This window comes from Lutra lutra, chromosome 12 (assembly GCF_902655055.1).
Source record: "Lutra lutra chromosome 12, mLutLut1.2, whole genome shotgun sequence".
NCBI lineage: Eukaryota > Metazoa > Chordata > Mammalia > Carnivora > Mustelidae > Lutra > Lutra lutra.
This window is the reverse complement of record NC_062289.1, coordinates 77666353-77680193: the sequence shown is the minus strand read 5'-3', so window position 1 is coordinate 77680193 and position 13841 is coordinate 77666353. Positions and strand designations below refer to the sequence as shown.

The 13841-nt window shown below is 53.9% G+C and overlaps 1 protein-coding gene across 4 annotated transcripts in view; it reads right to left on the bottom strand.

Moving 5' to 3' along the window:
* Positions 1 to 13841, bottom strand: part of POLE (DNA polymerase epsilon, catalytic subunit) — a 48293-nt gene that overhangs the window by 21680 nt on the left and 12772 nt on the right. For all 4 annotated transcript variants that reach the window (XM_047696944.1, XM_047696946.1, XM_047696947.1 and 1 more), the window contains exons 17-26: positions 12081 to 12209; positions 11903 to 12005; positions 11665 to 11811; positions 11135 to 11280; positions 7353 to 7501; positions 5887 to 5979; positions 5548 to 5692; positions 2742 to 2899; positions 2211 to 2406; positions 895 to 1109 (exon numbers count right to left, since the gene is read on the bottom strand). In XM_047696944.1, coding sequence (XP_047552900.1) covers positions 895 to 1109; positions 2211 to 2406; positions 2742 to 2899; positions 5548 to 5692; positions 5887 to 5979; positions 7353 to 7501; positions 11135 to 11280; positions 11665 to 11811; positions 11903 to 12005; positions 12081 to 12209 — 1481 coding nt within the window. The remainder of the gene's footprint in view (positions 1 to 894; positions 1110 to 2210; positions 2407 to 2741; positions 2900 to 5547; positions 5693 to 5886; positions 5980 to 7352; positions 7502 to 11134; positions 11281 to 11664; positions 11812 to 11902; positions 12006 to 12080; positions 12210 to 13841) is intronic.

The window sequence follows — 13841 nt, the reverse complement described above, 5'->3', positions numbered from 1 at the left end:
AGCACACTAGGGCCTTCCCAACATCCGCTCTTTTTTTTTTTTTTTTAAGATTTTATTTATTTATTTGACAGAGAGAAATGACAAGTAGGCAGAGAGGCAGGCAGAGAGAGAGGAGGAAGCAGGCTCCCCGCTGAACAGAAAGCCCGATGTGGGGCTCGAACCCAGGACCTGGGATCATGACCTGAGCCGAAGGCAGCGGCTTAACCCACTGAGCCACCCAGGCGCCCCCCAACATCCGCTCTTAAACCCAAGGTGAACACAGGGGCAGTGAGGCAGGGCACATTCCCAAACGTGCTCCCCTGTGAGGGGAATCAGCACCGCTCTGCTCTGGCTCTGCTCTGAAGTGACGGTCACCCACGTGCCTGTCTACAGGCATGACAACTGCTATCGTCACTCTTTCTTTCCAACCAGCAGACGCTTCTAAAACCCGCACTTCCTGATTATGGTGAGTTTAAACGTCTTTCCGTGCACTGGCCGTCATGCTCCTCACCTGCGAGCAGCCCGTTCTTACGTGTTGCCTGCTTTTCCTGTCCTCTTTCTCTTATTGATATAAAAGAATTCTTTACTTTACTCTGTACGTAATTTGTTTCATTTTTTTAAAAGATTTTTTCATTTATTTATTTGACAGAGAGAAAGAGAACACAAGCAGGCGGAACAGCAGACGCAGAGGGAGAAGGGGACTCCCCACCGACCAGGGAGCCCAATGTGGGGCTCGATCCTAGGACCCTGGTGTCATGACCTGAGCCCAAGGCAGACGCTTCACTGACTGAGCCCCCACGTGCCCCATCCTGCCCTTTCCAAGGAAGCTCAGCTTGCTACGAAGGGACAGACATTCCACAACAGACTGGAGCTTCCAAGCCGAGCATCTGAGGCCTTAAGCTCAGGAACCCTCACCTCTCTGTGACGGGAGAGCCCTCGGGCTTCCGGGAGATGATGTAGCGGCAGCTCAGGCCCGCGTCCCTCACCATCTGGTCTCCCAGGAACTCAGCCAGGCGTTTGGCTGTGCTGATGGACGTGGACTTCTGCTCCCCATAATCTTCCAGCTTCCGAGACATGGAGCGGTTCTCCGAGATCAGCTCGAACAGCTCAGAGTCGGGCATGTTAGCCGCCTGAAGAGAGGCAATGGGCACAACGCGGCACAGAAGGCAAGCAGCCCTCCCAGTCGCTTGACCTTCTCCAGCCGTGTGACAGGGCTGTGTCACACCAGCGAACAGGAACACTTACAAATCCAAACGCAAAATCCTAACTGCCATGTCATTAAACTATGTAGAGGACATTAAGACATGTTTTACTGAGCTATTAGTACCAAAGCTGGAGAAAAAGGGAAAAGACGAAACGCGATTTTTCTCCTGAAAGGAAGAGAAAATCAGGGAAAGGAGGAGCGAGGAGACAATGCAAGCCGGAGAGCTGTGGACTGAGTGCGGAGCCGAGGCATTCTTCAGCAATGAGAAGTCAGGGAGCAAAAACAGCCCTATGGGCTCCCACGCACATGTACCCCTGACCTCGCGCCCCCGACATCCTGTAAGATTTGCTTGGCTCCTGTTTTGCGTGTTTTTCTCTCTTGGTGCTTACTCTCATGTGTGGGTCAACACTACAGAACAAGACAACACGCCAAGCTACCGCAGCCCACCGCAGCCCACAGGAAGGCAGAATAATGTTCCAGAATATTCCAGTATTCCTTAGACTCAGAAAGCCTCCTCTTAGCAAATACCACAAGAGAGGAGGGAAGAGCACCCATACAAAAGTGTTCAAGGAGACATTACAGCTGCGGAAACCACACACCTAACTGATACCCGACAGCAGCAGACAGTCGTGTGAGCTAAGTAGTGCAAACACGACGAGATACAGACCGAGCGGCAACAGCCAGAGAATGATGCTGTCTGTGAGAAGGCACTGTTGAAGGGAAGCTGGTGCTGCTGTTTAAACCGCGGAAACCCCACGCTCACTTACAGGGACTACAAGGATTGCGAGAAGCAAGGTTGACGTGACCACTAGTGCACTGTCCTACAGCTGCTTTTACTGCGCTGTTTGTTTTCTTCAAAGCGTTCCATCAGTGGACACGGGGGCTCCCACTGACAGGGATTCCGGGAGGCACCAGAGCCTGGGGAGTCCCAGGGTCTTGTCAGAGTCAGCCCGGACCCACCCTGCTCTCCAGGAGCCCAGGGACAGGAGGGCCCTCTGCAGCCCAGGGAAGAGGAGGGTGGCCTTACCTTACTGTACAGCACATCTAGCCAGTAATCGGCCACCTTGGCAACAGAGCTGTACACTTCCTCTAGCGTGCTGCCCTTGAGGAAGGCCTCGAACACCGAGGACTGGAAGATCTTAATTAGCTGCAGCTCCCCTCGGCGTTTGATCTCGAAGCCCTTTAGCTCAGCCAGGGAGCCGTCCTCATTGAAGACCGCATACCTGGAATCACGGGCAAGCACGGCAGTGAACGAGAGCCCGGGAGGCTGGCTGCATGCCACTGGCCCTCCGTCCGACCCTCCCCTCTGGCCTCCACCGGGCAGCAAACATCTCTCCACCCCGAGGTTCCTGCTTCTGACAGAATGACCAAAGGGCCTGCAGCCTATGGAACCAGAATCTAACAGGTGGGGAGTAGAGGAGGCAGTATTATGTTTCCAAACTGAATCAAGAAGGTCAAAAAACTACTATTCCCATCTGGCCTCCTGGTCCACTTCCCGAATGGGTTAAGTCTCGTCCGTTCATTTTCTTCCCAAACACGAAGGCTACTGGATTCCTACCTCTTCTTCAGTTTCTTGCCTTCTTCCTTGGAGGCTGGAAGGATCATGGCAAGGTAGGGTCCATCAACCTCGAAAAAGATGCTATTCTCTGAGCGGGTGACATAACTGAGCGAGGACGGCTCGGTCAGCTCCTGGTACTGGTCGTTGGTGAAGCCTTCCTGCGAAACGAGGGCAAGAGAGGGCTGCCTCACTCCCCACCATTCTGGAAACGACAGCTGCCCTCTGCGGACTGACCGCACCAGCGAACGGGGCTCTTCTGTATAACAGACACCGCTCGGCCAGAGAAAGAGGTTAAGTTCTGACACCCGTCGGACGAGGATGAACCAGAACGCATTCCGCTAAGTCTAGAAGCTTATACAGCTTGTTTCCATTCACAGAATATTCTGGAAAAGGCAGAATTATCACTGCACAGAGAACAGACTGTGTGGCCAGAGTCTGGGGCTGATGATAAAGAAGCAGCTCTCGGGAACCGTTCTGTGCTGCTCTGCGGCAGTGGAAACACGACTCTGTGGGTCAAAACCCACAGAACTGCACTCCACAAAGAGTGAATTTTCAGCCAGGATCCTGGGCAATCCCGAGAGGGACCGCAGCCTGGAAGACACAAGCCCAGCTGCATTCTGTGCAGAATCCCGCTGACAGGCCGACTTGCCACCCTGGCAAACCCTGTCCTGATGGGGTAGGACAGACCAAAGACAGAAACACTACACACACACGCTGTGCTGTAGCCGTAAGTTCACTGCACGTGAGGGCACAATCCCGAAGGCACTGTGCACACACACACTAGGGCCCAACAAATAAACACACCAAGAGTGAGGGACAGGCTTCTCACCACAGGAGGAAGACGTTACCAACGAGGAAAGGGGACTAGCCTGGGGCCGGACAGGTCAGCGTGGACTCACATTCTCTGTTTTATTTATTTATTTTTTTTAATTATATTTTTAGAGATCTCCTTGCCAATTCACAAATCAGTATCGATTTCACTCTTCTGTAATCTCTAAATGCTTTCCGAATTCTACAAAGTATAATTTCCATGGCCTTGGTTTTTTTTTTTGTTTTTGTTTTTGTTTTTTTAAAGATTTTTATTTATTTATTTGACAGAGAGATCACAAGCAGGCAGAGAGGCAGGCAGAGAGAGGAGGAAGCAGGTTCCCTGCCGAGCAGAGAGCCCGATGCGGGGCTCGATCCCGGGACTCTGAGATCATGACCTGAGCCGAAGGCAGCGGCTTAACCCACTGAGCCACCCAGGCGCCCCCCACATTCTCTGTTTTAAAGCGCACATGTAGAGAAATCAATCCAGATGCGTGTGTGGGCAAGGAGGGTGTCAGGCATACACCTTCCTCCTGGCTCAGCCACCGAGAGAGCTAGAAGCACTAACACCCCGCAGCAAGGAGCATCTGTACCTGACCGTGGTTTCTAACACTCTCTCCAGTAAAAAGAACCTGGCTCCTTAGAGAAACGGTTAATTCCGGGGCTGGGACTGGGGAAACTCAAGATGAGGCTGGAGTACCTTACAGGACCAGGAAGTACGAAAGTGTTTGCTACCAAAAAAAAAAGCCCCAAACCACAGAACAGAGGCATGCGTCAAGAGTACGTGGACAGGGGCGCCAGGGTGGCTCAGTGGGTTAAGCCTCTTAACCCACCTCTGCCTTTGGCTCAGATCATGATCTCAGGGTCCTGGGATTGAGCCCCGTGTCGGACTCTCTGCTCGGCGGGGAGCCTGCTTCCCTTCCTCTCTCTGCCTGCCTCTCTGCCTACTTGTGATCTCTGTCTGTCAAATAAATAAATAAAATCTTAAAAAAAAAAAAAAGAATGAATGCGTGGGCAAACGTGAAGGAGCCCCAGCAGCCAGAGGAAGAAGTGCAGTCCAGAACCCAGCAGGACACAACCAAGTGCGTCACTAAGCAGGGGTAAGTGGGCAAGGGTGATGATGCTTCCCTACAGAAGGATTCCAAGTAATCCACGCACCAGGAATGTGGGAGGGGAGAGCCACACAGAACCAGCAACAGACACTCAAACCAGTGAAGATCAGGGAGTCAGGACAGCTGTGTCATCTCAGCTATCTCCCCAGCATGCACGCGCGGCTCTGGTAGTTTGAGCACGCAGCCAGACCGCGTGACACTCCTCGCCGGGGGTGTGGGCTGCATGACCCCACGACGCGGTCCCGCAGCAGCGGGAAGGTGAGGGGGGAGTGGGTGGAACAGGGGAGGGGAGGCCAGCAGGGCAGATCCTGACACCGGGCAGCAACAGGAGAAAACACAGGCCACACCACCTCTGGGAGGCCTCATTCTAACGACAGAAACAACACACAAATCTGAAGGAGAGGCAGGCCAGGACTCCTTGAAGACAGGGAGCTGCAAGCCTGGAGGAGACTGAGCAGACAGGACCGGCACGTCAGCACGGGGCCTGGGCCCAGGAGATGCAGGAAATGCAAAGACTCCGGCTGGTCACGGTGTAGTGTGAGCGTGAATGCCTTAGTTGCGAGCACTGCGCCACAGCTTACAGACGCTAACGTTAGAGGAAGCAGGCTGAAGGATACATACAAACCTCTGTAAGTCTAACACTATTCAAAATAAAAAGTTACAAGCATTAGAGGAAGACTCACTCCAGCGTGAGCACGGCACTCTCTGTACAGACCCTCGGGCTCTAGGGAAGCCTGAATGGCACAAGCAGGCTGGTCTCGTGTTCAGAAGGGAACACACAAGCATGAGAACCAACACAGTCCCCCTCCCAATCCCCATCAGAGTTGGGGGTGGTGCCAGGAATCCAGGCCCAGGGAAGCAGGCCCTCCCTGGAGACCCAAGCTCACCTTGACCATGATGTTTAACATGGCCCCAGGGTAGGAAATGGTCAGCTTGGGCTTTTTTACACTGGTCGTCTTGATGACAAAGTTTTCAGGGAAGCTGTTGGGCAGGACGCACCATATTCCATCTGTGTCCAGCTCCAAGGGCCTCCTTCGGAGAAACAGAGAAACAAGGCCACATGGAGACCGGACCATGGCCTTCACATAGGGAGAACCCGGTGTGAAGGTCCTTGCTGGCCGTGGACCCAGGAAACACAGTGCCCACCTGCTCACTCCCCACGCCGCCCGCCCGCCTTCCCCTCCAGGCTGTCCACTCCCGGCGGCCAACCGGAGTGCGGCACTCACCCAATCTGCTCGATCAGCTCCCGCGCCTGAGTGATGATGTTGGCTCCCGTGAAGCAGACAATGCCTGCCATCTCCATGGAGTACCAGCGAGCCCTGAAAAAGACAGTCACAGCCTGGGGGACCGATGGGGCTCCCTCAAAGGGTCACTAGAGGAGGTCAGGAGAAGGAAACCAAGAAGGGGACATCGAAGCGGGGCAGGAGAACCACGGAGGAACTGAGCTCAGGACTGGGGACAGTCCTCTGCCCTCCTTCTGGGCACAGGGCTGGGAGATGTAGCAGACCGCCACGGCAGCAGCTCCCTCATCACCGGCCCAGGTGGCCACACATGATCCCTCTTCCACAGTCCCCAGCGCCATCTTGTACCCTTGTCATCTCCCAGACCCCACACTCATCCTAACTTCTCAGGGAAAACACAAGCCCTCGGACGGCCTCGGCTTCCTGCCAGGCATCTGCCTTATTGCCTCTAAACCAGGGCTCAGTGGAAGGCGTCAGGTGACCCAAGGCCCGACGCTCCTGCCCCTAGGACTCCACTCTAGCCCGGCTTCCCACTCCTCCTTCTCTGCCATCAAAAAAAACACAAAATAGGGACGCCTGGGTGGCTCAGTTGGTTAAGCGGCTGCCTTTGGCTCAGGTCGTGATCCCAGCGTCCTGGGATAGAGTCCCACATCGGGCTCCTTGCTCGGCGGGGAGCCTGCTTCTCCCTCTGCCTCTGCCTGTGCTCATGCTCTCTCTCTCTAACAAATAAATAAATAAAATCTTTTAAAAAAAAAAACCAAAAAACAAAAAAACACAAAATAGGGGCGCCTGGGTGGCTCGGTCAGTTAAATGTCCGATGCTTGGTTTTGGCTCAGGTCACGATCTCAGGATCATGGGATCAAGGCCCACGTGGGGTTCCACGCTCAGCGGGAAGTTGGCTTGGGAATCTCTCTCCCTCCCTCTGCCCCTTCCCCTCCCTCCCACTGCACACACACGTGAGCATGTGCACTCGCTCTCTGGAATAAATAAATAAATCTTTTAAAAAAAAAGTAACAATAAATAAAATGACTTTCACTTGAACTTAATCCCCAGTGCCCCATGTTTCTCCTTCTCCCAAGTTGCCATGCTGACCCTCCCCACACGGACCCCTCCCCACAGTGCCCAGGCCTACATGACCCACTCCCCCCAAGGCTCTCACCCACCATTCAGATCCCACCTCATCCCATATGCATCACAAACAGTCGACCTTGGCTTTAAGGACCCCCCCCCCAACTCTTGGCCTTCCTGACTGCTCAGACAGCTTCACACCCCGTATCTGTCACGCGGTGTGGCCTGGTGGCTGCCCGGACCGCCTCCACAGCCTCCGTCCCAGAAACACACTGGAAACTGCCAAGTCACCGTGCGCAGCCCAGGACAGGGAGACAACGTGTCTGCCGCCACACCCTCCCTTCCCACCCCACCCCCTCCCCCACCACGCCGCGGGGGCACACCCTCTGCGCATGACGTAGCCGTAGAAGGAGTTGAGGATGCACTTGTGCGCCAGCTGCAGGGAGTCGTACAGGACCTCCATGTTCCTGCAGCGCTTCACCTCCGCCGCGTCGCCCAGCTCCATGGCCGCGGAGAGCTTCTTCTTCCACACCTGGAGGCCACACAGACACCGGTCACCTCCTCGGCTCTTCCAGCTCATGCTCCATGCAGTCAGTGGCCCAACGGTTTAAGAGTTTGAAAATTTCAAATCTATAGAAAACTTCAAAATCCAATACAACAGAAGACCATAGCCGCAAGCAGAGAAACCACTGCTGACCCTTGGCCCCGTTTCCTTTTTTTTTTTTAAGATATTTTATTTATTTATTTGACACACAGAGAGAGTGTGTAGGCAGAGAGGCAGAGAGGCAGGCAGAGAGAGAGAGAGAGTAGGGGAAGCAGGCTCCCTGCTGAGCAGAGAGCCTGACGCGGGGCTCGATCCCAGGACCCTGAGATCATGACCTGAGCTGAAGGCGGAGGCTTTAACCCACTGAGCCACCCAGGCACCCCTTGGCCACGTTTCCTTATTCCGTTCTCTGTATGGGCACAGCCAGCAGAAAAGCACAGACATCAGGACCCGAACCCCCTGGAGACTCTAGCACACAATTCCTAGGAATAAAGACATGTTACACACCATAGCGCTATTAAGGCCCCCGAGAAACCTAACAAGGGTGTGGGACCCACACGTCCCTCCCAGGTCTGCACAACCTGCAACCCAGCAGCCAGGCCAAAACCACACCCTGGGCTCCCACGTGTCCTGATGAGCTGGTAACCCAGCACTGCCTGGTACAAGGCAGATGTCCTGAAAAGAGTTCTGGACACAAAGGAGCTTTTATTTCTTATGAGACCAACAATGAGAAGACACTACAGCAACCCACTTGGACAACTCAGACTTCGGGCAACGTCAGCCTCCTGGGACAAAAGCCGGAACACAGCAGTGAGCAAGAAAAACAAATGAACCCCAAGTCCGAGACCAGCAACAGAGGAAAGGGCTTCATGCCACCCAAGAGGCCCAGGGGCTCCCATTATCATCCTGTTATTCAACGCGACCCTGACTTAATGCCATGGACAAGCTGAGTTACAGGTCTTCTCCAACAGAAGGCAGAAGCCGCTGACAGGCAGAGAGCAAAGTGCACACCAATGAAGACAAGATCTCAGGGTTACAACCAACTCACAAACCTACTGACGGACCAACACCTGCTTATCGGATCCCCAGCACGTGTTAGGAGAAGATAAACTTGATAAAGTGAACCAAGGACCTTACACTATTCTAAATAGTTGTAACAGAAATGTTTGTCTTCGCCGTGGTGGTCATTACACAGCCACAGGATTTTGTCAAAATCCACAGAACTGCCACATGGAGGGTGACCAGCACGGATACTGGGGGCACCTGCACTCGCTCCTGGCCAAGCTGCACGTCTGTCCCTGCTCGCTAACATGGATGCTGTCACAGTGGCCAAACAGCTGACGCTTCCCTTTCTGCTTGAGAACGTCTCACCTTCACTCCCCTGGCTGATGCATCTCGGTGCCTAGATCAAACAGACAATAAACACCTGGAACGAGTGAAAAGCTCTCCAGATTTTGAATGAGACGAGAAGCCATGGATTGCGAATGCTGGGCCTGGGGGTGCCAGACCCCAGTCCCACCCAGTGCCAGCCCAGAGGGGCACATGGTGACAACTGGCCTTCACACCCACAGGCCGCACCTCCTGAGATGCTGAGCCCAAGAGACAAGGCTGGAGGACATCTCCCCCAGGACATGGGTGAGATTACACTGGTGGATTTGCTCTCCCTGCTTCACTGCGATGAAGCCAGTCTTCACCAACAGGAACTGCACAGTGGGTTTCCGTGATGGGACTGGCTGTGCCGAGGCCGAGATGCCCCAGGATGAGGAGCCAGGCCTGTCTGTGTTAACCGGACTGAGGGTAATGAGCTACTCAAGAGGCCCCTAGTAAGAGCAACCGACAAAGAATCACGGGGGAGGCTGTAAATATTCCACTCAACTCCCCATCCCATGTGAGAACAACAACTGAGATATTCACTGAATGCCTACTATGCAGCAGCAACTGTGTCAGCCTCCGAAGAACAAAGAATGAGACAGATGCACTCACCACACTTTGAGTCCCTGTGCAATGAGAGACACGTAAACACAAAACTTCACAGTTACTTAACTGAAACAAAATGAGACGCTGCTGCAGCAGCTCCAAACACTGAAAATGGAATCCTCGTAAGACCCAGCAATGCCACGGGGGCACACACTCTGAAGACCTGAAAGCAGGGACCTAAGGAGGTATTTGCACCTCCACATTCACAGCAGCCAAAAACGTGGACGCGGCCTAGCACCGTGGGCAGGAGAAGAATGAACAGAATGTGGGGTGTACACGCAGCGGGCTACCGCTCAGCCTCAGAAGGAAGGGACTTCGGACCCTGGCCTCAGCGTGGATGAAGCTTGGGGACTCGATGCTGAGGGCAATGAGCCGGTCATCGTCAGACGCTGCGTGATCCCACCTCCCAGGGGGCTACAGAGGTTAAACCCCAAGACAGAAAGTAGGATGGGGGGGGTTACTGTTCCACGAGTGCAGTGTTAATGCTGTCAGATGAAGAGTTCTGGAGAGCGATGGGGGAGGCCACACAACTGTGGGAATGTCCCCAGTGCCGCAGAACTGGGTTGGGCTCTAGGTTATGTCTATCCTACCAGAAAAAAAAACCACCGGGGCACCTCGGTGGCTCAGTGGGTTAAAGCCTCTGCCTTCGGCTCAGGTCATGATCCCAGGGTCCTGGGATCGAGCCCTGCATCGGACTCTCTGCTTGGCAGGGAGCCTGCTTCCTCCTCTCTCTCTGCCCGTCTCTGCCTACTTGTGATCTCTGTCAAATAAATAAATAAAATCATTAAAAAAAAAAAATAAACCACCAAAAAAGGTAGTAACAGTAAAATGTGATAACAAGAGTCTATCCGGGGCGCCTGGGTGGCTCAGTGGGTTAAGCCGCTGCCTTCAGCTCAGGTCATGATCTCAGCGTCCTGGGATGGAGCCCCACATCGGGCTCTCTGCTCAGCAGGAAGCCTGCTTCCTTCTCTCTTTCTCTGCCTGCCTCTCTGCCTACTTGTGATCTCTCTGTCAAATGAATAAATAAAATCTTAAACAAAAACAAAAACAAAAACAGAAACAAAAGAACAAGAGTCTATCCGAGCAGGGGCCTTACTGAGTCCGGGAGTGAAAGAAGGACTTTCAGAAGGAAGAACCCCATTTGCTCAAGTGTGAAACTACTGTTTGTTATGATCACGGAGGTGTGGCCGTGGAACCTCCCAGAGCCTCCCGGATTAAGCCGTCCAGGATTAAGCTGTCCAGAAATCGCGCTCCCAGCCCTCCCGTCAGAGGCGGGACACTAAATGCCACATGGTGCAGCCGGTTTCTGCCCCAGCTGCTCACCCCACCTCCCGCCGGCCAGGGACGCAGCTCAGTTCCAGGAAAATTTTATTTATAAAGATAGCCCGTCCAGCCATAGTGTGCTGACTTCTGCTCTAAATAAATCCTTCGAAAGCCATCATTGGGAAAATTTTCGAGGCCTCAGCCTTCAGTCCTTCAAAGCTAGAACAAATGTGCACTCATTACTTTGCAAACGCAAGAGCACCCCGAAGATGGGAGCCCCACATCCTCGGTGGGGAGGTCACCACTGTCCAGACAGCACCAAGCAAGGATTCTCATCTCAGAATCTAGACTCTGTTCAGACCTCGCAAAGGGCAGACTCACCTTGTGGAGACCTTTGAACTCATAGCGCCTGTCTCGGAAGGCGCGCACCGTGTCCACGTAGAAGGAGTTCTCCCGCTGGCAGATGGTGGTGAGGCGCTCCTCCACCCGGGTCACGTGGATCTTCTTGTATGCCTTCCGGCAGTAATCTGAGGCACCGGCGAGCGCAGGGGGGCATGAGAGACTGCACAGTGGGTGCCAGCCCTCCTGGGCAGAGCCCGAGAAAGCCAGGAAGCAACAGACACCAATGAGTGCAGCTTTCTAGCCTGGCACCAAGGAGCAGAGGCATCCAGAAGATGCGTGCTGGTTTATCCTATTATAGGACAGCCCCAGGGTGACCGGGCCAAACTCCCCAAGAGCACAAGAAAGAGTTCATCTTCTGAAGGAGAAATAAAGAAAGGCTGCAGGAAGAAGCAGTTCACAGCGATCCCTCCTAGTGCAACATCCAGTCTAACGGACCGCAGGCTGGGACACCCCGGCACGGCCCAACAGAGCCCAAGTCGGGGGAGGAGCCGTATCCGGCAGCCGCTCACCTGCGAGCCTCCGCTTCTCGTATTTGGCCTGCTCCTCGCGGGACAGCTCGTGAAAGGCCCGCGCTGGGCCCTCTGCAGTCAAGGGAGGGAACTTCTCTGACTCCAGCTGGTGCTGGATCCGATGGTACTCACTACGGCTGGCTGGCACTAGGAGGGTGACAGAGGAGAGTCCGTGCCTGGGACCTGCGCGCCTGCTCGCCGCCCGGCCACCCTGCCGCTGCTCTGGGGCCACACTCACTGAACTCGCCCCTCCACTGCCAGGCCATCTTCCGCTGGCAGTCTGCTCCTGGCTTGTTGAAGTCACAGGCAGCACAGGTGGCCTCATCCACCACGGCAGAGGGCTGCGGCGGGGCAAGAGGGGGTCAGTTAGGGCCTGTGCAGAAAGAGCTTGACTCTGACGGGGGAATCTGTCTCACCTGCAGGCGGTTTGTCAGGATGATGTTGGGGTACATGGCCCCCACGTCCAGGTGATAGATAAGGGGACACTCTATTCTGTTTGGAACATCTTTCAGGGAGGTGAGCTTGGTCTTAATGTGATCACACACCTAGGAGAAAGGACAAAACAGTGACGACCAAGATGAAAACTATAGTGTATGGACGGTCACAAAATGAGCACCATGGATCCCAGAAGGATGGCAGACGATGGTCACCAACACGTGGAGGTACAGGAGCCTCGTAAGACAGAGCCCTGAGGAGGACATCATCTCGGGGCGCTGCAGCTGCTACCCCAAGGGACCTGTTGGGGCTGGGAGAACTGTGGAAGATCGTCTGCGACCTTGCACGACAGGGCTATGTGCAGCGAGTGAGGGACTGGGCTGGAGTATCAACAGCCCTCTTCCTGGGGGCCGTCCACAGCTGCAAAGTGAGGGCATGGGGCACCCCAGCCTCAGCAACTCCTCACCCGACAGATGACAAGGCTCAAGGGATTAGCGGGGCTCCAGCAGAGGTCCCCACAGCCCGAACGCTATGCTCTGAGCCCCCATGCTAGCCGGTCTCCAGCATTACTCCACGGGCTGGTCCCTCCAGTCTGTAGTCTGGAAGCCCTCCGGCCAAGGAACCACATGACAAGGAACCCCAGGCCAGAAACCACATCAAAGTACTGACAGCATTGACAGGCCACCTGAGAGTCCTGGCTGAGCATAAGTTCACATTCCAAACTGCCGAGCACAGAGGAGTACCCCCATGACCCCCACGACCGAGAGCAGACTCGGGAGGAGGAGGCCCCGAGAGACAAGAGAACACATCTCCTAGAGCAAACGCGGGAAAACGAGCATGAATAAAAACACTGGAGACCAAAACTCTAAAACAAAAGAGACTAGTTTAAAAAAAAAAAAAAAGAAGAAGAAGCACATCAGGAAAAAAACCCAACAGAGCGTTCAGAAATGGAAATATGGTCCTAAAGGAAGTCACTGCAGGGGCACCTGGGTGGCTCAGTGGGTTAAAGCCTCAGCCTTTGGCTCGGGTCATGATCTCGGGGTCCTGGGATCGAGCCCCACATTGGGCTCTCTGCTCAGCAGGGAGCCTGCTTCCCCCTGTCTCTCTACCTGCGTCTCTGCCTACTTGTGATCTCTGTCAAATAAATAAATAAAATCTTAAAAAAAAAAAAAAAGAAGTCACTGCAATCATGTAAGGCTAACGCGAACTGGCTCCTGATGGGCACATATTCTCATCCATTCCCCAAAATGTAACACTGAGTTAAATCAGAGCACAGACAGGGACTTAACTGAAAAGTTCATTCTGCACAAAACATACACAACACCAAGGAACACAACCCCCAAATTTGAGAACAAGCACATCCACAAGTTAATCTAGTAACTCAGCAAACCTCTGTGAAGGACCAGATAACAAATACTTCAGGTTTTGTGGAGACACATTCTGTCACATGTTCTTCTGTGCGCGCGTGTGTGTGTGCGCACGTGTGTATACACAGCATCTTAAAAACCATAAAAACCATTCTTGGGGGCGCCTGGGTGGCTCAGTGGGTTAAGCCGCTGCCTTCGGCTCAGGTCATGATCTCAGGGTCCTGGGATCGAGCCCCGCATCGGGCTCTCGGCTCAGCAGGGAGCCTGCTTCCTCCCCTCTCTCTCTGCCTGCCTCTCTGCCTGCTTGTGATCTCTGTCAAATAAATAAATAAAAAATCTTAAAAAAAAAAAAATCTATAAAAAACCATTCTTGGG